The sequence below is a fragment of the Anabrus simplex genome, chromosome 4 (genome assembly GCF_040414725.1).
Source record: "Anabrus simplex isolate iqAnaSimp1 chromosome 4, ASM4041472v1, whole genome shotgun sequence".
In the NCBI taxonomy this organism is placed as follows: Eukaryota; Metazoa; Arthropoda; class Insecta; order Orthoptera; family Tettigoniidae; genus Anabrus; species Anabrus simplex.
Window position 1 is genome coordinate 276,021,339 of NC_090268.1, and position 23,864 is coordinate 276,045,202.

General features: G+C 41.0%; 1 protein-coding gene across 1 annotated transcript in view; it reads right to left on the bottom strand.

Annotated features, from left to right (window-relative positions):
- Positions 1–23,864, bottom strand: part of LOC136871872 (trichohyalin) — a 371,843-nt gene that overhangs the window by 290,375 nt on the left and 57,604 nt on the right. Inside the window, exon 2 of the mRNA XM_068227389.1 lies at positions 2,683–2,779. Coding sequence (XP_068083490.1) covers positions 2,683–2,779 — 97 coding nt within the window. The remainder of the gene's footprint in view (positions 1–2,682; positions 2,780–23,864) is intronic.

Genomic DNA, 23,864 nt, shown 5'->3' on the forward strand with positions numbered 1-23,864 from the left:
TATGAATACCGTTTGTGAATAAGTGACCGAACACTGAAAATATGTAACAAAATGTTGAGAAAATCGGTGATTTGACCATCTATATATATATATTCGGATTCCTCATATGGGGTACCATTAGAAGGATCACTATAAGTCTAAGATAATTGTGCTCTACGTCCCTTAGAGACAAAGCAATGCGAGGTCGAAATTTTGAAAAATTTCCTAATATGCTTCACTTCCCCTACTGAAGAAAATTCCGACCCAGGATGTGTATATCATTGAATAGAGAATATTAGGCCGAAATAACGGCACAGCTTCGGTACGATTAGAGCGGAAGTTATATGGCGCACTAAATTTTGAAAATTGTTCAGGCTATATAGAACTAACTACTTTTACGGTTTTCGGAGACGCCACTATACAGAGTCTTCTGGTGATGATATAGACTAGAGAAGGGCAAATGTATCATTTTGAGATAGTGAACACTGGTCCGGAAACATCTCAGTTTTATACGCCACCGCCGGTTTTTGTAGGTTGCAGGTTTGGCAACGCATGCGAGCTCAACGAGATCTGGCCCCATTCCACATTTCACATGCTGCTCGAGGATAATTTAATCAGACGTTGCTGTAAATATGCATAGGAAGAGGAAATTCTGTTGCATCGGCCACTTCGTCCGCCTAATCTGATCCCACTTGATTACCTCTTTTGGAGTTATGCGAAGAGTCTTGTCTGCGAAAACACTTGTAGGGTCTGAAAAAGAGCTCCTGACAAGGAATCCTCACTGATAGTGAAGTTGGTTGAAAGACGCCAGAGATGTTTGACCGGACACGCCAGAAAGTGTTCGAGCCGGAGTTCCCTATCTCAAATTGATACATTTGCCCTTCTCCAGAGTTCCTGAAATGTTGTATCATCATCACGGAAACACTTTGTATCCCCTCGCCATCACTATGCGACCAGAGAGATAAGTTGGCTCACAATTATCAACAACATAACATCCGTAAAAGTAAAAATCAGATATTTATTTATTTATTTATTTATTTATTTATTTATTTATTTATTTATTTATTTATTTATTTATTTATTTATTTTATTGACGTGACAATTGCTCACTACGATGTCATTCGTCTCTCACTGTAGTTATCATCGAATTGATTATCTAACGTGCACCTTCATATCACCCAAAACCAGACTTGATACGCACGACGTTGTCCCTCCCCTGTCACCGCGCATATTTTTGGTAAGGCTCAATGATTATGAAATATTTTTCCTAATAACTTTATCTGCACGATGAAGCTGCTCAGGGAAAGTGTAGGTACCTAAAGGAGTTTTGATCTCGGAAATATTTTGTACGAAGCTTTTCGTGACAGTCCTCTTGCGTGAGAAACTTCTGAATTCTAAAGTTCAAATTATTTACAGTAGATATATAAACGGTCGAGTCAATCTGAAAACCTACAGAGACTTTAAGATATTTCCTGTGCCATTGATTAACTGCTAAGAATTCTTTTAATAAACAATGCGAGGAGTTTATATTTAAAACGAAATGAATTTGTTTCGACCTAAGGGACACCGACCATGAGGTCGTTCGGCAATTTAATATACGTGGAGAGCAGATTGAAGTGCCTTTTGCGATACTGCGGGGAAACTTGAACACACTTCAAAAAGTTTGAAGTACCAGCTTTAGATCAAAATGTATACTGAACCACCAATCTCTGCTCCAGTACAGATGAGCTGAGTTGGACATTAAATGGCACAAAAATTATTTCATCTTGTTATATCATACAAATTGATGCAATTCGGTGCACTGTGAGATGACTCAGAATATGTTTTCGATATTATTTCAAACTTTCCTTGAGGTGTATAATAGCGAGTTAACATGCAAGTGGCCTGAAGGTCGTTGGAGAAACGCCGCACTGAACTACGCAGACACATCAGAAGGAAAACAACTAAAGGCGTCTACAAGAAAATCTTATAAAGCCTATCACCAAAAAATTCAAGATTTCTCCCTTTCAATTACAGAGCAAATTGCTAGAAACTTTTTAAATATTTTTCGGAGACCGTCACTTTATAAATTAAAAGAACAATCTAATAATCAAATAGATCGCAAATATTTGGAATGGGTGGAAATTAAGTTTGGTCAAGATTGTTAACACACGTAATAGCATTATTAATACTAGGATTATTCACACAATATAGAATGAGTTTAAAGATTTGGACAATTACACAATGGACAGTAATTTATATCAGCTTTCGAGTCATAGATTATACTCCTAAAGGTTCAAAGGCTACATTAAAGTAAGGGAATTTACTCCAAGATTTTCTGTGAATCATAACATACGCCAACTCTTTGAAGGATCCAGCAATATTTCAAAACCAAGTATATAAAACAAAAGTAAAACAAATGAATATTATAATTAGACTAACATCAAATTATACAGCTAATAATAATGTTAATTCCCCGACTCATGATGCAGAATGATCTCTCGGCTACAAACCTAAAAGTTGATATAAATTTGTGCAATCCGTCAAGTTGTAATAATGTTAAGTGTAATAAAGTATTCTCGTTCAGTACAACTACCACTGGAGTCCTGGGAGTGCGGAAAAAGTAAGAGGGATAGATAATAGTCAGAAAGGTAGATAGAGAGAGAATGAGAGAGAGAGAGAGAGCTCTAAGTAGCGCATGCGTACTGAAGCACGTTAACTTACCGACACCCTTGTTCTGAAGCATCTCAAGCAGTTTTTTGATGCTCTCGTCTCGCGCCTGAAGCGTTTGTTTCTGCGTTTCTATCCGGAGTTCCAGCTCCTGGAAAAGAGAAGAAATACGTTAGTCTGTTCAGAAGAACACGAAAAACAAAAAGTTCAACATCAATGCTTCATACCATATGCTACCCCAACACCGCAGGGTCAGCAAAACCAACAATCGGCACAATCATAATCTATCCATGGAGGTAAACTCAGAGGCACTTTTCAGGTTGTTTTTATCCAACATCAAAATGGAGACCATGCCTATCATGAAAACAAGCTTGCATATTTACGTAACTGTTTAATTTAGTAAATTATAAAAAAGGGATTTCAATTTTACATGCCTGTTAGTCTAGTCATCATAAGCCATGGGAATTGTAGTTGTACGTGATTGTTAGTGTAGTCATCATAAGCCATGGGAATTGTAGTTGTACGTGATTGTCAGTGTAGTCATCATAAGCCATGGGGACTGTAGTTGTACGTGATTGTTAGTGTAGTCATCATAAGCCATGGGAATTGTAGTTGTACGTGATTGTCAGTGTAGTCATTATAAGCCACGGAAATTGTAGTTGAACGTGATTGTTTGTGTAGTCATCATAAGCCATGGGAATTAAAGTTGTACGTGATTGTTAACCTAACCGTTATATGTCACGAGAACTGTAGTTTTACGAGATTGTTAATCTAGTCGGGACCGATGACGTAGACAACAAACATCATCATCATCATCATCATCATCATCATCATCATTGTTAATCTACTCGTCATAAGCCATGGGAAGTGTAGTTTTACGTGACTCTTAATCCAATCATATTAAGTCATGGGAATTGGTGGTGGTGGTTATGTTTTTGAAGAGGAAGTACAACTAGGCATCCATCGTCTATTAACACTAACGAGAGGGAAGAAATGGAAGGGATACGCACTTCGAAAATGAAGGTATCGGTCAAAGAAAGCCAAGGGTCACGAAGGGCATAAAATGAATGATTCCCTAGGCTTCGAGACTTTATACCGGTGGAGTCGGAAAAGAACAAGAATTGACCAAGGGAGGTCAGGTAATCTAGATGAAAGTGAGGAGCCTGGCACAAGTAAGCGGAAGCAATGCCAGGGACCCTGTGGTCGCCAACTCACGCTCCCAAGTTAAGAGCCTTTGGGCCCCTTTTAGTCGCCTCTTAAGACAGGCATGTGATACCGTGGGTGTTATTCTACCCCGCCCCCCACACACAGGAGGATCATGGGAACTGCAGTCTTACATGGCAGTTAATCTAGTCTTCCTACATCACGGAACCTACAGTTTTTATGTGATTGTTTAGTTGTATTAAATAATGTAAACTACAATTTCCTGTGACTGTTAGTTTAGTCGCCATAAGTCACGGGACTTGCAGTTTTATGAGTTTGTTAATCTAGTCATTTTTTTTTTTTACAATTTGTTTTACGTCGCACGGACACAGATAGATCTTATGGAGACGATGGGATAGGAAAGGGCTAGGAGAGGGAAGGAAGTGGCCGTGGCCTTAATTAAAGTACAGCCCCGGCATTTACCTGGTGTGAAAATGGGAAACCACAGAATACCATCTTCAGACCTGCCGACAGTGGGGTTGGAACCCACTATCTCCCGGATGCAAGCTTTCCTTTCTTAAGAAAGGTCTTCCTTATTTATGTCGTCGCCATCGTTGGTTATTGTACTATTCGATTAACAATATTCACCTACTTCCTATCAAAATTCATTTTAATAATCTAAAATTCCCTACATCACCTGATTTTGACTGCATTCCATTACTTCTAGTTTGGATTTATTGATTTTCATTTTGTATTCCTTCATGAAGACTGCACCCACACCACTCAGCAATTTCTACATCTATTCTTTAGAACCAGATAAAATAACAATATCATCTGTAAATAAGAAGAAGAAGAAGAAGGAGAAGAAGAAGAAGAAGAAGAAATACAAATAATAACTATAGGTGTTGTAAACAAGGTTGGGTTTACAAAAAGCACAACTTCTTTATTTGCTTCACATGTAAAATTACAATTTTTACACTAACAAAACTGAAAGTTATCTCGAAACAAATTGAACTATGAATTTGGAGAAAGAGTCTGTCTTTGTACACTATATACACGTTGGAGTATTCACGTTCACTACTATTTCGGAAAGATAGTCTTTGTGACATGAAAAGTTCTTGATAGTCGAAAACTATCAGAAGCACTGACGTAAATATCTCAGAGAGTCCTTCCTTGTTGAAGTGTCTGAGTTCATTAACGTAAGTTCAATGACTGAAGAGTTCCTACTTAGCGAAACTAAGTCGATAATGGGAGCTTGCATTAGCTAGGGAATGATAGTGGCATATAATGGTAAGACTGGGCATGGACAGCGGAATAGGCAAGAGGAGCGGTGACCCGAGGTGAGACCTCTTACTGCCAGAAATTCAGTCCACCTGGCCGAAACACATTTTCAAGAGGAGTAGCCTCCGTGCTCGACGTAGGGTGTATTCTGGAGCTGGACACCGGGGTCAGTGGGCGTCTGGAAAGGCTAGGAGCTCCTTTATATAGCACACACGACGTTCCAGGCACGCGCACTGAGGGCTGCGCGTCGAGGCTCGAAGAATAACACACTGGCACGCGTGTAGCTGGCTGGCGGATCGAGAAGGGAGCGACGGACATACAACAATAGGACCCGTGTTGCTCCGCAGCATTCGTTATAAATAGGTCAGATAACTCGCCTGTCGTAGTCATATTGTATTGTCTGCCCTTTCCAATGATTTTATGAACATTTAATAATAAGCGCTTTATGGTATGCCGCAGTTAGTACTCAGAATTTATACATTCTGACGTCATTATGCCGTTTGTTTGGTAAAAATCTATCCAAATATTCGCTTCTTAATCCTGCAGTTCTTGATGTAAAGCTTGGTAATGTATCGTAGAAGGCAATGGCATTATTAATCTCAGTTCTTCGATATAGAACGCTTATCTTGTGAGCTCATAGGTTAGTCTCGAAGGAGCGTTTTTTTTTGTGCCAGATATAGAACTTTTTTAAGTTGCATGGCCTTCACTCTTCCTGGTTGAGTTAGGTTATCCTTCAATAGGTGTTCCCAAGTAATGTCTAAGGTGTATGTCATGATGGGGTCTGTTTGTACGTAGACTTTTTTCTCTTAGCAGCATGTAAATTATTAGGAACGCTCTGCCATCTGTTGGATATATTTGGAAGCTGGGAAAGGTTAGAGAATCAAAGAGTATGTAGCAGGGAATAATATTCTTCCGTGATCAGAGGAAGTGCATATTCTCTGGCTTGACAGGTAGTAATGAAACATAGCTGCGTGCAATGACATTACTAAAGATAAAAATCACAGAATATTAATTAAACTATTAGTCGCTTAGCAACCTGCTAACTGCAGAACGTACTGCGGGTAAGGGTAAGCCTTCGCCTGAAATTATTGGAGTGATAATTTAATGATTTGATTTTATGATTACTCAAAGAATGATTCACGGAAGGTAATTCCGGAGAGAATAAAACAGAAATCAAGCAAATCGGTGCAGTAGAACGGACGGACAGATTTGCCAAATCTGTTTTTGTAAACTCTTTTAATATATAGATGAAATGAAATGGCGTATGGCATTTTGTGCCGGGAGTGTCCGAGGACAAGTTCGGCTCGCCAGGTGCAGGTCTTTTGATTTGACTCCCGTAGGTGACCTGCGCGTCGTGATGGGAATGAAATGTTGATGAAGACGACACATACACTCAGCCCCCGTGCCAGCGAAATTAACCCATGATAATTAAAATTCCCGACCCTGCCGGGAATCGAACCAGGGTCCCCCGTGATCAAAGGCCAGCATGCTAACCATTTAGCTATGGAGCCGGGCAATATATAGATAATAATAATAATAATAATAATAATAATAATAATAATAATAATAATAATAATAATAATAATAATAATAATAATAGTAATAATTCTTTGTCGTTTAGGCCTACTGAGGACCACGGGGCTCGTATCTACTCTTCGGTAACGTTGTTGCTTTATTCTTCCAATACTCCTTCATTTGCTGATATGAGCCAGCTTTCTCTCCTCTGTCCACTTAGTTCATGTAGTCTTCTTACTTGTAAGGGACGTTGGGAAAATTCCGTGTCGGATGACTTGACGGAACAGTAGTCGGTCATGATTTTGTACCAGTGGGATATCTAGTTGTTCCATATCTGACATAACTGAATAATAATAATAATAATAATAATAATAATAATAATAATAATAATAATAATAATAATATATTTACGTCCCATTAAATATGTTTATTGTTTTTGGAGACGTATTTGGGCACCTTCAAATATCATCGAACTGAGTCGGAATGGAACTCGCAATCTTGAGCTCAAACAGCCAGTGTTCTACCACCTCAGCTACTCCGCCCAGTGGAGATGAATAATGTAAAGAGATAAAACTGTCTCAGTAAAGTTGGAGAACGATCATATTTAGTGCAGAATTTCTTAGCAATCACACGTACAATAGCAGTCCTATTTCTCAGACTGGCTGCTAACGCTTGCAGGAGTGTTTACAGGAACATAACTTTGAAGATCAAGGATAATTAGGCCTACTGTGTTATCCTGTCATGCATATTTACTAACCAATTTCTCAACTACCTTTCCATCCCTATCCTCACAAACGCTGTAACAGGTGAAATATCTTGGCTAACAATTTGAAATGAATATTGCTACAATTCAATTGTGTCAGTTTCTTTTTCGTTTATCTCCTTTATCTCACCCATAGTCTCGACGATAATAAAGGATTTAAGACGTAACTAATGTGTGTCTAATTTATTCACCATTCATAGAGCCTTACTCGTCTTTTAGCCAGGGCCGGCGCGGGGTAAAATTTTCTCCCGGGCAAGAGACCTTTCCTGCGCCCCCTCTATTAAAAAAAGAACAAGAACACTTAACAGTAAATTACACTACTAGGGCGTGTCAAATTTGACGTTGCGTTCTACTCTGCTAGATGGCAAAAAGTAAACAAACTCCCTGTTAGGCGATCAATGGATCAAGTTTACGACCAAATATTCACCAGATAACTTTCACGTGACAAATGTCTTATAGTAAAAGTAATTAGTTGTAGGTTATGATAATATTTTCTGAAAATCTTCGTACAAAATCTCATAAAAGTCTGCCAAGTAGTTTAGACGTCAAGTGGTTTCATAAGGTAGACAGACGGACTTCATTTCAGTTTCATATACAAGTTATTAACTAATGGACGCTGAAAAGTATCGTTTTAACAAACCTGTTTAATGTTCATGCATCACCCATCCCTTGGGTGTTTTACAAAGTACGCTGATGTTCAAAATGGGAATAGAAAAAAAAAGTTTTGAAGAGTAAATACTTCAGGAGTTCAAAAAGTAAAGTAAGGTAAGGTAAGGGTGTATTCTGTCCGAAGGCAGGTCCGAACCTACGCAGAGGTTTGCCTGAGCAGGAGTTTACGTGCGGTAGGGTGGCCAGTTCCTTTCCGCTCCTCCATTCCCTTACCCCCACCAACAGCGGATGGTAACCAATCCAAATCTTGACCACGCCCAATGTTGCTTAACTTCGGAGATCTCACCGGATCCGGTGTTTCAACACGGCTACGGCCGTTGGCATCTGCAAAAAGTGATGGACACTAAATGTTTTCTTTTCTTCACAAGTATATTGAAAGTAAATATAGATGTTCTTAGAGGTATTCCCCAGTCATTGTCGAAGCACCTCTGCTATCGTTTCGGCAATTTCCGTATTTGCACAACAAGCAAACCACTCTTTCGGGATAAGTCAGTACTACTGCTGGCCAACCGCCTGATGTTCGTCGATGGAGATAATCACCTCATCCCGCATAACCTCTTTAGTTGCGCCTGGGTGACAACGGCCTGCCGACTGTCACGTGGCCGTGCATTGTTAATGCTGGAGAGGAACGCCGCGTCCTCAGTGTTTGTGGCGGTGTTGCTGAATGTGTGGGCGGAATTGGCGCAATGAATTGAAGTACTAATCACAGTCCATGGCTGTATTAGGAGGAAGCCAATCCAAAAGGGGGCTCCACTCATGATCCCAGAACACAGTCACCAATTGCTTCCGGACGAACAGTTCCAGCCGTGACTTCTTGGTTGGAGGGCTCCCAGCGAGCTTCCACTTCATGGAACGTGCCGCAATTTTACGCTGTTTCTTTTGAAGGTAGGTTGTTCCTTACCCAGGTGAAATGCTGTTACCATATGTCTTCCCTTTTGGGTAGTTTATAAATTTATTTAACTTACTCTAAGTTAGTTTCGGCACACTGAAAACCCTAACAACAGCAGATGTGAAAGAAGGTGTGGGCTGGAATGGGTCTAACTACAAGTCCGAAAGATGAATTAAAAATTTAAATAAAGGTTATATTTTCAATAGACAACAAAATTAAACAAATTTTTACATAGAATTTGAAAACTTAACGAGTACAACAAGTCAACAGCTATCCAATAATCAGGTACAAGACCAGAAAAGCAAGGATTTAAAGACAAATTAATGACCTGGGCTTCAAGCCCCATCTTTTACAATCACTGAGCTCACAATCACAAATTACCAAAGGGCAGAAAACCCCTCATTAAATGGAGCACTTGCTCCCATCTAGTAATGTCAAGCCTCCTAAAGGCACCTTTCAAAACATCATAAAGAGCTGACCGCTCTCAATCTTTCAAGCCTATTAAAGGCCACAACAACTTTCGCATTGCCTGCCTCTCAAGGCACACTTACAAATGAACAGGGGTACCTTGTACCCATTCTACTGGACCTTAAATAAAAAAAGTTAATCTACACGGTCCAAAATACAAAAGGAATGGAGGCGAGAACTTGCACTCCTACATGAAACTAGTTAAAACCTAAGTGGCGCTAGGCCAATTCAACAGGGGCTAGTCGCACACTAGGGAGGTGACTCGTATAAGAAAATTTTAATACATTAGAAAAGAGAAGAAAATCGGTTATGAAAACGTAGTCACCTCAGATCAAAATGCAGGGGAGCTCGAGATGGTAAAGCACTCTCTATCCCCGATTTACAGTTAAAGTAACATGAAAATTTTACATCGAAATGGTATAGGTTACATCAAAAACGGTTTCGGACCTTCCCCGAGGATTAAACTGTTGAGCTAGCAAGAAATTAAAGATGTTAAATGGCCATTACCTTTTTGAAGGGCTGCTGACTGATGAAAGAGGCGCTTCCCGCCTCCTTCTATTCTTCCATAGACTAAGCTAGATGTTGTACGAGTGGCCGAGAGACCAGAAAATCAGCAGCTTTTATACCCTCGTGGAAGATTCGAGACCTTTCATGAATAATTAAGACACACCCACATGCGTTTATTGGTCGGCCAAAAGTTACAAATCAAAAATGAAGAAGAAACCTGTGATTGGAGGGAAATTAATTACAGAAATTACTGATTGGGTAAATTCAAAACAGGCGGAAAGAAAGGATTAATATTGCCATTCCACCAACGAAAGAACGAAATTTAGTAAAGACAACTTATAAATACAAAATGTCTTCAAGAAAGTTTCCTTCACTTCGATCCAGGGTGCATGATCGTAGTTTTTGGTAGAGACATCTGTGAGAGAATGTCCACACTTCTTGATAATTAGTAAACAAAAATAATTCGAAATTAACACAGTGACATCTTCAGATAAACGGTTGAATTAATTCAGTTTTAAAGTTCAGAGTTTCAGCTGTAGAGGAATACTTTAAGGCGGAAAATTCAAATGTGCGGCGTATAGGTGTACCAACCGGTACAATTATTATTATTATTATTATTATTATTATTATTATTATTATTATTTGCTGTACGTCACAACTTCACAGCTAGGTCTTATGGCGACGATGGGGTAGGAAAGGGCTAGGAATGGAAAGGAAGCGGCTGTGGCCTTAATTAAGGTACAGCCCCAGCATTTGTCTGGTGTAAAAATGGGAAACCACGGAAAACCATCTTCAGGGCTGCCGACAGTGGGGTTCGAACCGACTATCTCCCGGATGCAAGCTCACAGCTGCGCGCTCCTAACCGCACGGCCAACTCGCCCGGTAGTTATACATTAATTGAGTGGAAACTGAAAAGAGAAGGCTTCAGATAAAACAAAAAGTTTATCACAAAGATGAACAGTTTATTCAGCGAACCGAATTTAGCTATGAAGCGTGGTTCATGTTTAACCATACCATTGTGACACACTGCTCCTCTTGCAGTTCGATACGGAAGTACGCCATGTGTCGACACGCTGCTTCGGAGCTATTTGCTGTGCCGTATCGAATGTTTTGAAACAGTCAGCAGTGTCACTTCACCCCTCTCCAACGGTAGGAGTTTTATGTGACTGCTGATATCGTGATCATAGTTACGACACCTTCACTATCACGTGGAACAGACGGCATCACGTACTTGCTCTAGGGAGCCGGTGAACTTGCTCCGCTCTGGACGGCTGTCAGTTACATCACAAGAGAGCAGCGGACAGGCGGGTTGCATACCATGGCGGTACTGTACTTGCCACTCGGAAATACTATTTTGCTTAACGTCGCACCGACACAGATATGTCTTATGGCGACGATGGGTTAGGAAAGGTCTAGGAAGTGGAAGGAAGCGGCCGTGGCCTTAATTAAGGTACAGCCCCGGCATTTGCCTGGTGTGAAAATGGATCTTCAGGGCTGCCGACAGTGGGGCTCGAACCCACTATCTCCAGATTACTGGATACTGGCCGCACTTAAGCGACTGCAGCTATCGAGCTCGGTTCTCGGAAATGTTACCATCTGAACAACTGCAATGAAATACATACCGGTACATAAATAAATCATCTCTGAGGAATTATCAAACATTATAAAATAAATAGAGTTGAGTATGGTAATATGAAATGTACGTAAATCCTCAAATGTGTTATTTTAAAGTTTTTCTAGTAACGCTGTGCGTTCCCGGCCTTCATATTTATCATACTTGTTGGAATGACATAAGGAACAACGGCGCTGCAGATTAAATTTTTGATGTTACATATTAAACATTTTGTGCTGTGCTGAACTCTCTTCCATAGTAAATGCAACATTTACCGACTAGGCTGGAATGTCGTGTGGTGTGAGGATAAAGGCGGGAACACACTACTGTCACCCCACATGAGTTCAAGCTTGTCGAGTCGCAATCTAACCTGCTCAGAAATATGTGCTAAACCTTTGCGCCACTGACCTTCAGTGCGTACTACGTCATGCACTTCTCCTACTTGCTCGCTAAGCTGCTCTCGTTCCTCAAGAGCGGAGAGCAAACTGGCTCCGAAGGCATTTCGCTCTCGATTGACGATGCCTGACGTGGAACACGAATCACTGGAAGGACATTTTAATTTGAAAATTGCATTTGCATTAGCCGGGATTCTAATGCGGCTGCCTTCGTGAAAATCCTGTGGAAATCCCACTCGGCTACCATGTTCCCAGTTTGGGAAGGTACTGTAAACAATTTCTCTTATCTCCTATGAATGGAGGCTGTATCCTCTGCGTGGCGTGAGAGGCTCTTAACGTAATTTGGCGGTCACGTGTCTCTTAGCTGAGTCTCAGGCTGTTACTTGTGTCGGTCCACGCATTTTATTCTTTCCTACCTGACCTCCCTTGATCAACTCTAGTTCTTTACCGACCCCGACAGTATTACAGTAGGTTTAAGGCCAAGAGAGTCTTTCGAATTCACGCCGTTCGTGGCCCTTTGCTTTCTTTGACGATACCCACTTTCTTCGAGGGACGGACCTGTTCCATTTTCCTTCTGATTATTTTTGAGAGGGTAGTTGCCTAGTTGAACTCTTAAACCAATAATCAATATCATTTCCCTTGGTATCGCCTATAAATCTCATTTATTCCAAAGGAGGAAAGTTTACTGTCTGTATCTTGCAAAGTCACTGACAACTTCACGTTTTTAAATCTGAACTTTCCCTTCCACCCTCAAAAATTTCAAAAGTAATTGTGTGTAGAAGTGAAGATGCGAAACCCGCAGCAGAGTGCGGCTTGAACTGTCTGGCCACACTTGCACAGTTCTTCACGTCTCTTACGACCACCACCACAAGGACCACATCCTAATGAGAAAGAGGTCGAGAAGCCCACGAACACGCACAACAAATTATAACGAAGTTGAGAATAAACTTCCTTCCGGCCGCGCTGAAGGAATGCGAGATAGAATGAAAGGTCGTAGGAAGCAAAGTAACTAAATTGTGAAACGTAATTTTTACTCTACCATAGTACTCATCGGACAAGAGAGATTTCGGCACTGCTGTGCCAAAACCACGAATATGACATTACTCTTTCTATCCATTATTTCCCTTAAGACTGGTCACGCCTCCCACCCACATATTGAAATGCAGTCTATTAGGACAAGTTTCGATGACTTCATTTTTCCTAGGGCGTGTGTAAAGGAAAGTGAACCTGAAAATCATCATAGTCGAGAAGTGGGTAAATACGTCATTTAAACATACCTTCCTACGCTACGCTACAGTAAGATTCATTTTCGCGTTACGAGGAAACTGCTATCGATTTTCGGAAGTAAACTAAACTCATGGCGCTACAGCCCTGACAGCGTTGGCTTACCAAGCGACCGTTGTTTAGCCCGAGGTGCACATTATGAGGTGACCCGGAGCGGCCGGATAACCTGTTTAGTCTATCCCAGTAGATCCGCTAGTAAGCAGTAGTATCAAAATTAAAATGCCTTTTTTTCAATTAAATCATTAATTAAATTGTCTTGATTTTGGACGAAGAAGAGGAGAATAGTCCTAGGCGGAGGTTCAGGGTGCATCAAATGCTGACAAAGCGGATAGGAGAAGGGGACATTTTCACCTTATTAACCAGAGTAAGCTGACGATGAATCAAAATTCTACCACTACCTCCGTATGTCGCATTATGATTCTATTCGGTTGTTGGGTTCATCGAAGCAGATATTCAACTTCGTTCCGAGAATGCATCACACCGGCTGAAAAACGTGCTGTATTTTTGTGCGATAAATCATACAGTTCTTGATACGCACGCACTCAGTTCATCTTTCGTCGTCCATGGTTCGAAAATCTGTACATAAGGAAAGTTGTTTAGAATATAATTTCCGACATTTTACGTTTTGTGCGATTTTACCGTGTAAGGAAAATAACAGAAATTTTCACGATTATATTATTTTTCACAAATTTTCAAGTATCCCCGAAAATATCTGTTTTATCTGAAACCTGTACTTAACGAAACTTACAGAAAAGGTCACTCCCGATCATTCACTGTAAGTCTCATTCATTTTCATCGTATGAGGTATTATTGATATATTCTCGAATTTTATGGCTATTCATCTATTAAAGGACGTGGTTATAAGTGCCGCCTAGCATCAAGTTGAGTTTTACCATAAATTATAATGATAACAATAATAGTCGGATTCCGTGGCTGAATGCTCAGCGTACTGCCCTTCAGTTCTGAGTGTCCCGGGTTCGATTCCCGGCCGGGTAGGGTATTTTAATAGCTCGGGCTTGGGGACTAGGTGTTTGCGTTTGTCCCAACACTCCCCTCTTCATACTCAGACAACATACCACACTACAAATCACCACAGGAAAGCGCAATAGGGATTACATCCCTCCATGCGCGATTTGCGTCAGGAATAGCATCCGGACCAAATCCACATGTGTGACGCAGTTCCCACCTACAACCCCACAGTTGTGGAAAGAGCGATAGAAAAAGAAGAAGGTATTGATAACAGTGATAACAATTCATTAGGGAAACCGATAGTAGCAAATAGAATGTTTAAAATACAGCGGATATCTACCAATACTAACCGAACCGCGGCACAGAATTAGTCGCACATCACGGAAATCGAACAGCGGGTGGTTGATAATTGAGTCCTGAATACAAGTACACCGGGACCAGGAAAACTGCTTGTTTTCACCGAGCAACAAGTAGTATTTTCTCAAACTTCTCAAACGATAGGCCTGTTGTGTAGTGATACTAATATTTAATTCCTCGTTGCGGGGATCAAACCGTAGCCATCATTAAAGGAGCACTGTACACAACTCGGGGACCATGGCAGTTGCTTGTTTTCGCCACTAAAGAGTAGCAGGTTTTCGCTATTATTTCTATTAGTACCACGAGTAAAATGGTACAGTATATTATGTTAACTTACATTACGTTAACATAAATATGGAGCTAGGTAATACAATTTTGTCTACCCATCGATTAGCTGTGTGTGTTCAGATTATATACATACCGATAAGTCATATATAAGAAGTACATTTCTATTTACAGTTTTATGATACTGCATTGTACATTCTGATATGTAAATCCATGTAACCTGATATATGGTATTATATTTTTTAAATTTAAATGACCGGGCGAGTTGGCTGTGCGGTTAGGGACGCGCAGATGTAAGCTTGCATCCGGGAGATAGTGGGTTCGAACCCCACTGTCGGCAGCCCTGAATATGGTTTCCATGGTTTCCCATTTTCTCACCAGGCAAATGCTGGGGCTGTACCTTAATTAAGGCCACGGCCGCTTCCTTCTCATTCCTACGCCTTTCCTGTCCCATCGTCACCATAAGACCTATCTGCTTCGGTGCGACATAAAGCAAATAGAAAAAATGTAGGTTAACTTTACAGTCATCACATACATTATTCAAGACAATGACTATACTATTTTATGACACATGTATTATAATATAAATGTTATGATAGGCCTAGCTACCAACACAGAATTTCTAACCTCTTCAATAATTGTGACTTGTAGGCCTATACCACGTATAACTCTAAATTTTGAAGTCTGACGTCAGGTATCAGATTCTGAATATAACAAAATACTGATAGGCCTATATACATACAGCATAAGCAAAATCAATATTATCTTAAAACCTAGTCTATTCTTTATTGAATTAATAATAATATCACTCTTCTTCATCTATCAGCTGATTGAGAACTTGGCTAAAACATGGCGGCTGGACTGGGCTTGGCCACACTGTACATATAGAGTCACTGTAGCCTAGTTCCTACTAGACGGTCATTGATGCTCCCAGCCAAGCCGTTCCAGTCTCAGATCGGTTGGAGACCGATGAGATGGTCAGTTGATTTTCCCTTTCACCGATAGGAACATGCAGTTAGAACGATTTCATTGAATTTAATGTGAGCGATTTTTGATCAGTCTTGATTGGAACGGACCAGCATATCTAGAAATGTGAACCGCGGTTAGGAGGCAGGCTCGCTACCCCTAGACCGAAGGATCGGCTATCAAGTTTCAGAACTAGTATTTATTTTATATTTTATTATTCGCTAACAGTTTAACGTCTCATTAACATATACACGATAACCAGGAGATGGGAAAGCGATCGCGACCTTAATTAATGTACAGCTTCAGCATTTAACTGATTTGGAAATTAAAGACCACGGGTTTTTATTTTGTTTTTTACCGAAGTATTCCTGTATCTTTACGAGTTAAGGCCTTCCTGCATCCAAATTTGCAGCTTCTTAGCATCATTTTGTCAGGACGGGGGACAAGAGGAACTTATTATTATTAGTATTATTATTATTGTACCGGGCGGTACACCTCTACGCCGCACATTTAAATCTTGCGCCAATTTGAACTCCTCTACAGGAGAAACACAGAACTTGGAATTAGATCTACTTGAACTTTTATTCACAAGATGTCACTACCTTAATTTGGTGACTGTGAAGTGTCCAGTACTGTACAAAATTCTACGCGTTTTGTTTACCATTTATCAAGAAGTTTGGACTTTCTACAACAGATGGCACTACAAAAACTATGATCATGCACCCTGGTGCGAAGTGAAGGAACTTTATTTGAAGAAATTTTGTATTCATAAGTTTGTTCTTTACTAAATTATGTTCATTCATTTTTGGGTTGGCAATATTGATCTCTTCTTTCCACCAGTTTTGAATTCACCCAATCCCTAATTTCTGTAATTAATTTCTAACCAATCACGGGTTTCTTCTTCGATTTTGTGTGTAACCTTGTATCCGCCAATAAAGTAAGAGGGTGTGGCTTGATTATTCATGAAAGGTCTCGAACTTTCTCCGAGGAGTTATATGCTGCGGATTTTCATGTCTCTTGACCATTTGATCAACATCTAACTAAGTGTGTGTATGTGAAGCAGGAGGCGGGTGGTGCCTCTTTCATCAGGCAGCAGTTCTTCAGCAAGGTAATGGCCGTTTAACATCTTTTATATCTTTCTAGCTCAGCAGTTTAACGCGCAGGAAAGGTCCGAAACTTTACCATGTAACCTACTTTTCTAAAAATGTAATTTTCTGCCGGCTTATGTAAAAACTTCATAAAATCTGCAACTGTAATTCGGGGATAGAGAGTGATTTACCCTCTCGAGCTCCCCTTCATATTGGTTTGAGGTGACTACGTTTTGTAACTGGTTTTTTTCCTTTCTGTAATGTCTTAAATTATTCTTATACGAGTCACCTCCATAGTTTGGGAACAGCCCCTGTTTCATCGGCCTAGTGCCTTTTAGGTTTTAAGAATGCATTTTTAAGAGTGTAAATACACGCCTCCATTCAACTTGGTGTTTCGGGCCATTTACTTAACCTGTTCTTTTTCTGCTAATGCCCAGTAGGTTGGGTACGAGATACCCCCGTTTCATTTGTGTAAGTTGTGCCTTGATGGCAAGTTATTGTAAAGTCTGATATTGCCTTGAATAGGCTTGAAAAACTGAGAGCGTGTCTGCTCTTTTCTAGTGTTGTAAGAAGGCCTCTGGGAGACTTGATAATTTAAGGTGGGAGCAAGTGCTCCATGTTATTAGGGGATTTCTGCCCTTGAACAAATGTGTGCGTTGAGCTAGGAGCTCGAAATTGTAAAACTAGGGGCTTGTAGCCCAAGAGAGTTAAAATTCTTGGATCCTTCTAAGTTTTCTTTTTAGATTGCTATGCCTTTGTAATTTCCCTAAAGTGAAAAGCTATCAAATTTCTATTGTTTTCTGGAAAATATAACCTTGGTTTAAATTTTAAATTAACTTTGACTCTGTAGTTAGACCCATTCATCCCGGCACCTTCTTCCACCTCTGCTGTTCCACAGATATCCCGGAACTATTATTATTATTATTATTATTATTATTATTATTATTATTATTATTATTATTATTATTATTATTAGTAGTAGTAGTAGTAGTAGTTAGTAGTTAGTAATATTTCAATGTTCCGTTTGATTTGAGAATAAGTCAGCATATGACCTATTTTCCATCTATCAGATTGAAAACTCCTACAACTGAATGACTTCATTATCTTTATCGTTGGACTTGTTACTTTCAGGGAATTTCGTATTGTATAGCTTGCAAATGTCCAGCTTTTGATATGAAATTGCTCGTATCAGTGGCGACGTGATGGTAATCTTGAATTAGAGTAGCGTGAAGTCACGCAGTGCTGACAAGCTGCTGTCGTTACGTCGCAGCAGCACAGAAAGAGAGAGAAAGGATTGATGGTGAAGTGCTCGAAACATGAATGGCGTGTGTGAAACGACTGCTGTGATCGATCCCATTCTTTGGGCATGAAACCCCTGTCTTTTAGTCACCCTCTAGATTACATGTTGGCTCTTTCAACAGGATAAATGCATGTAACCTACAGACAACTAACCCAAATATTGTATCTTCCATTTGAAGCCTCCACGCTCATCTGAACTATAGTTACGTCTTCTGAAGATGGTTTTCAGTGGTTTCCCATTTTCACACCAGGCAAATTCTGGGGCTGTATCTTAACACCAAGGTCACTTCCATCCCACTTCTAGTCATTGCCTATCCTATCGTCGCCATGAAATATGTGTCGGTGCTACGTAAAGAAAATTGTAAAAAAAGTTCTCTCTTTCCTTTATTTTTTAATCGTCTGTAGAGAAGCAATAAACTGTCTAACAAAAAGATGCAGGCCAGCGCCTTCGCGACATCTGCACAGCTGACAATACCCACGCGGATCAAGCCGTACGTATGGAATAACCACATGTGAACTATTTTCTTCCTGGCCTTTCTCTCAATTTCTTGTCACATATGTTGATTCGGGCCAGTTTTATGGCCGTATACCCTTCCTGTTGCCAAGCCCCTGTGAAGGGATGTGTTCGCTATTGCGTGTTTCTGTGGCTGTTAGTGGTGTGAACCTCCTGTGGGTGGGAGCTGTAGAATGCACCCACAGTATTCCCTGCCGGTTGTAAGAGGCGACTAAAAGGGGATCAAAGGCTTTTAACTCGGGATCGAGGGTTAGCGACCGCGACGCTTCCCCTGGCTGAGCCTGGCATTACTTCCACTTGTGTCAAGGGATCCCACCTCTACCGCCTCAAGGGCAGTGTCCTGGAGCTTCAGACTCTTGGTCGGGATCCTTAAGTTAGGTACCATCCCGGCATTCGCCTGGAGGAGAAGTGGGAAACCACGGAAAACCACTTCCAGGATGGCTGAGGTGGGAATCGAACCCACCTCTACTCAGTTGGCCTCCCGAGGCTGAGAGGACCCCGTTCCAGCCCTCGTACCACGTTTCAAATTTTCGTGGCAGAGCCGGGAATCGAACCCGAACCTCCGGGGGTGGCAGCTAATCACGCTAACCACTACACCACAGAGGCGGCCCAGTTCAAAAATCCCAAATGAATTGGTCGAGTTTCGAGCTACGTCACCTCACCGAGAAGCCATTGAGCATGTCACTCGGCTAACACTCCCGACGCTCCCTTCCACACCACCCAATACTCGATATATATGGAGAAGTTTTGTACTGCCCTAAAACCTACAGTAGTAGCACTTGCTGTCATTCAATGGTCATTTCGCATCTTGAAGTTCTTCAATTTTATTTATTTTCATAGTAAGTGTGAATTAATTTCCTTTCTCATACCACCGGCCAGATCTAACATAGTAGCAGGACTGGTTAATCCATATCCGATTGACAGCCCTGCTACTAGTTTAAAACTAGTTTGAGGGACTGGAATGGGTTATGATGATGATGATGATGATGATGATGATGATGATGATGATGATGATGATGATGATGATGATGCTTGTTGTTTAAAGGGGCCTAGCATCGAGGTCATCGGCCCCTATGGTATGAAATGAGAAGAAATGCAATTTAAAAGTACAAAATTCACCCACTGACCAGAATTCAAAACGTGATGAAGAATGAGTTGATGAATATAAATTTAAAACAATCGGTGGATCTGACCCGCAATGCCTCACAATCCCAGAAACAATATTACTGACCAAGGGACTGCTTCCAAAGCACAATCTTGAAACGATGATGCTTGTCTAAAGGGGTTCAATATCCATGTCAACGGTCCCTCATAATGGCACTTATCGCTAGTAAAGTAGAACCATAGTGTCTATCAAGTTGCGGTACTAATCAAAGGTAGCGTAAACTCACGGTGTTCCAAACATTATGGTACTACTCACAAGTATTGTACGTCGTACAGGTAACGCAGACCTCTGGTGTTTCTCACATATTGTCGCCACACATAGGCAACGCCAACCCATAGTGTTCCCTATCTAGGTGTACTAGTCACGGGCACCGGTATTCCCGTGGTGTTCCTCACATAGTGGGTACTAAACATAGGCAACGAAGATCCACGGCGCCGCTCATATTGTGTTACTAAACAGAAGCAACGCCCAGACCCAAGGTGTGTCTCACATAATGGTACTAATCACAGGCAGCACCCAAACCCGTGGTGTTCCGCATTTAGTGGTACGAATCACAGGTACTGGAAACCCATGGTGAACCCCACTGGACTGCTACGAATCACTAAACTATTGAGTACCTAACAGCGTGGTACTACTCGCAAGTAAAGGCGACCTATGGTGTTCCCCGCGTGATGGTACTAATCACAAGTAATTTCATGGTTCTGATTCAATCAACCCTTGGTCGCCCCTTTTAGTCTCCTCTTACGACAAACAGGGGATACCGTGGATGTATTTTTCGTCGGTGTCCCCCACCCACAGGGGGTATACAAAGAGAAAAAAGGAGAAAGAAGGGAACCGTCACTTCGAAAAATGAAGTAACGGACGAAGAAAGGCAAAAGCCACGAAAGACGTTAAAATGAAAGACTCCCTAGGTCTCGAATGCTCTAATACCATCGGGGTCGGAAAATAACAAGAGTTGGCCAAAGGAGGTCGGACAGAATAGATGAAAGTGAGGAGCCTGGCGCAAGTAAGTGGAAGAAATGCAGGACTCAGCTAAGGATCCCGTAGTCGCCAACCTACACTCCCAAGTAGAGAGTCCCTGGGCCCCTTTTAGTTGTCTCTTACGGCAGGCAGGGGTTACGGTGGGTGTATTCTACATGTGCGTCCCCCACCCGCAGGGGGTGTGTGTTTGGTCCGCGAGAGGTATTTTATTTCCCTCAAGTCCGCCGGCAAGCCGGTTAGGACCCCCCTATCCACCACCTGGGACGCGCCACGTGGGAGTATCACCTTTCCCCCTGCTCCGCCAGCGTAGTAGGTTCGTGGTGGAATGGGTTATATTCAAGCTTAAGTTAAAATGGTTAAGTAGAGAAGTGAATCAAATTCCAAATCCAAATACTGTACACGAGGCTGATGATCAAGTTATCTTAAACACCTAAAAGCAACAATATTAACGTTCCTCCTCGATACTGTTTTTGATTGTTTACGGAAAGTGACGAATTATGTTATACTTACAATAAATTGATATTCTTGAACGTTGTTGAAGGGAGCTACCAAGCCGACGCGGTAAAGGTGTGCTCATTTTACCCGCAAGGATGTGAGTTCGATTTCCCCCTCTCCCCAAGGAAGTTGAGAATCTTAGATATGAGCAGGGTTAGGATTTTTAGGTGCACACCTTTTTGTTAGGGTAAATTAAAGCTGTTCGGAAAGATATCACAGAGTTAAATTTTGTTTCTAATTGCGAAAAGATGCATTTTCACACACCTTTTCCCCCTTTTTTGGGGACTTTTTTCCCTTTTTCCCCAACCATGCCCATAATCCCCTTTTACCCCTTTTTTAAGTTTAATTCCAGTTTATTATATAATATTTCTAATCAATATAAAATATTTAACTTTTAATCAAAGTCTCCTCAGCTTGCTGTATACGTGCAAATAGTAAGCCTACCTATTTTAGTAAACACCGCGCGGGCGTCAAAAGCACACCTGCAACAATGGAAAATAATTGTGTGTTCGACAAAACCTCTTTCTCTCGCTTTACCGCTATAATGTAGCCCACAATAGTACAATTGGAAATGAGTGATTCTATCCCACCAGAATCAGTAGCTTGCTGTTCGTCAATGTGAGTTTGTTACTGCGAGAGACGTCATCTGTTCGCATGGAGGCGGAGGCGGAGAGAAACTGAGGCTAACTAATGCGTATGAATGAAAATTTCCATAGATGAAGCCAGAAATGTGTAGATGCAGGTGCAGGACATTTTCAAAATCTTCTGTGACAAGGTGATTGATTATGCATAATTACGTGTGCTTGTTATTTACATGCGATTCATACGGGCGCTCTCCCAGCCCCTAGCTCAGCGAGTTCTCATGTGCTCGTCTGATCTTCAGCTCCCACATCTACCCGCTGCCAGCCGGCCCCACTTTGAGTGAAAAATCCTATATTATCTATCGTATCAGGGGTGGGTTAGTCTAGTGACATCGTCACTGGCTTCCTACCTAGCTAGCCGCGGTTGGATTCCCAGGCAATGCGTGCGAGATTTTTGAAGTGAAAAGTCACGTTTCTGATTCCACGCAACACTGCAGGTCCCATACCTACGATCACGATATCAACAGTCACGTAAGTGTACAAGCTTTCTTTTGCTTGTCTACCTTCTTCCACATGCAATCACTCTTAAAGTTGATTGACCGCACTGGGATTATGGCCATATTCAAAGAATGGACACTGAAAGGATATTTAATAATGTCTCCTCAATAAAATTCAAGAGTTATTGGATAATCGAAATTGAAAAAACTCTTCATGAAATCAGCATAATAGCCGAAATTATATGGGATATGCCTAGCTTTAGAATTTTGATGAACAAATATCATTTTTCTGGAAAATCCAAGACGACAATCAACACTACGTGGGAGGAAGAACGGAAGAAAAATAAAACAAGTAGAGAAGGGATTCCAGGAAAAGAAGAAAGCAAATTGAGTTCATCCGCGCTTCATAGCTATCCATAACGTTGGGATTAATAATAATAATAATAATAATAATAATAATAATAATAATAGACCCCACAACCCTTATCCAAGTTTTCCAAGAATTTGGTCTAGAAAACAAGACCCGACAGATCGTTCAAAATACCCTCACTGGTACGTCCTCCAAAGTGAAATTAAGATACGAGATTTCTGAAGCCTTTGAAATCCAAACAGGAGTTCGGCAGGGAGATGGACTATCACCACTACTTTTCAACTGTGCTCTCGAGAGGATCATCCGGGAATGGAGACATGTACTTCGATCTAAAGGAATTCCTAATGGAGTTCAAATAGGCCGAACTCGTAATGATCAATATTGACTGCCTTGCTTTTGCAGATGACCTCGCTCTCCTTACTTCCTCTCCTGAACTAGCCACTCAAAAAATCAATTACCTGCATGAATGCGAAGATAAGATTTGTCTCAAAATCTCATTTACCAAAACCCAATTTATTTCTAACATGATACATGCTCCACCACATCCTCTGACTACCCACGGTAGAATCTTGAAAGTGGAAAGATTCAAATACCTTGGCGAATGGATTGAATCGAATGATTTTGAGAAGTTCGCCGTCTTAACACGTGTCAACAAGTTTGAAACCATCTTCCGACTCACTCAAAACATATATAACAAAAAGTCCATCCCTCGAATTGCAAAAATTCGACATTATCAAACTGTAATATAGACCTGAAGCACCATATTCATCGGAATGTTTAACACGTCGAACACACAGACTGCTTGAAAAACTGGCAATTAAGGAAAGAAGGATTATCCGAAAAATTGTTGGTTCCCGTCTCAAAGAAGGTGTTTAAAGACTTGAGCAATTTGAAATATACACCCACACGGAAAGCGTAATCTGGAAAAGAAGAATAACATTTTACGCTCACATCTTCAGATTGCCAGCTGAAAGAAGTCTCGAAACGATTCCTCCTTGGTTGGTGGAGACCGGTAAAAATATTTTAAAGTATGCAATCTCAGAAACAGACATTCAACTCCGAGCACCACTCAAGCACAAACTCAGGCAGGTTCACCAAGAAGTAGTCCCAACTTGACTGAAGGATGTCCCTTCTGATGCATGA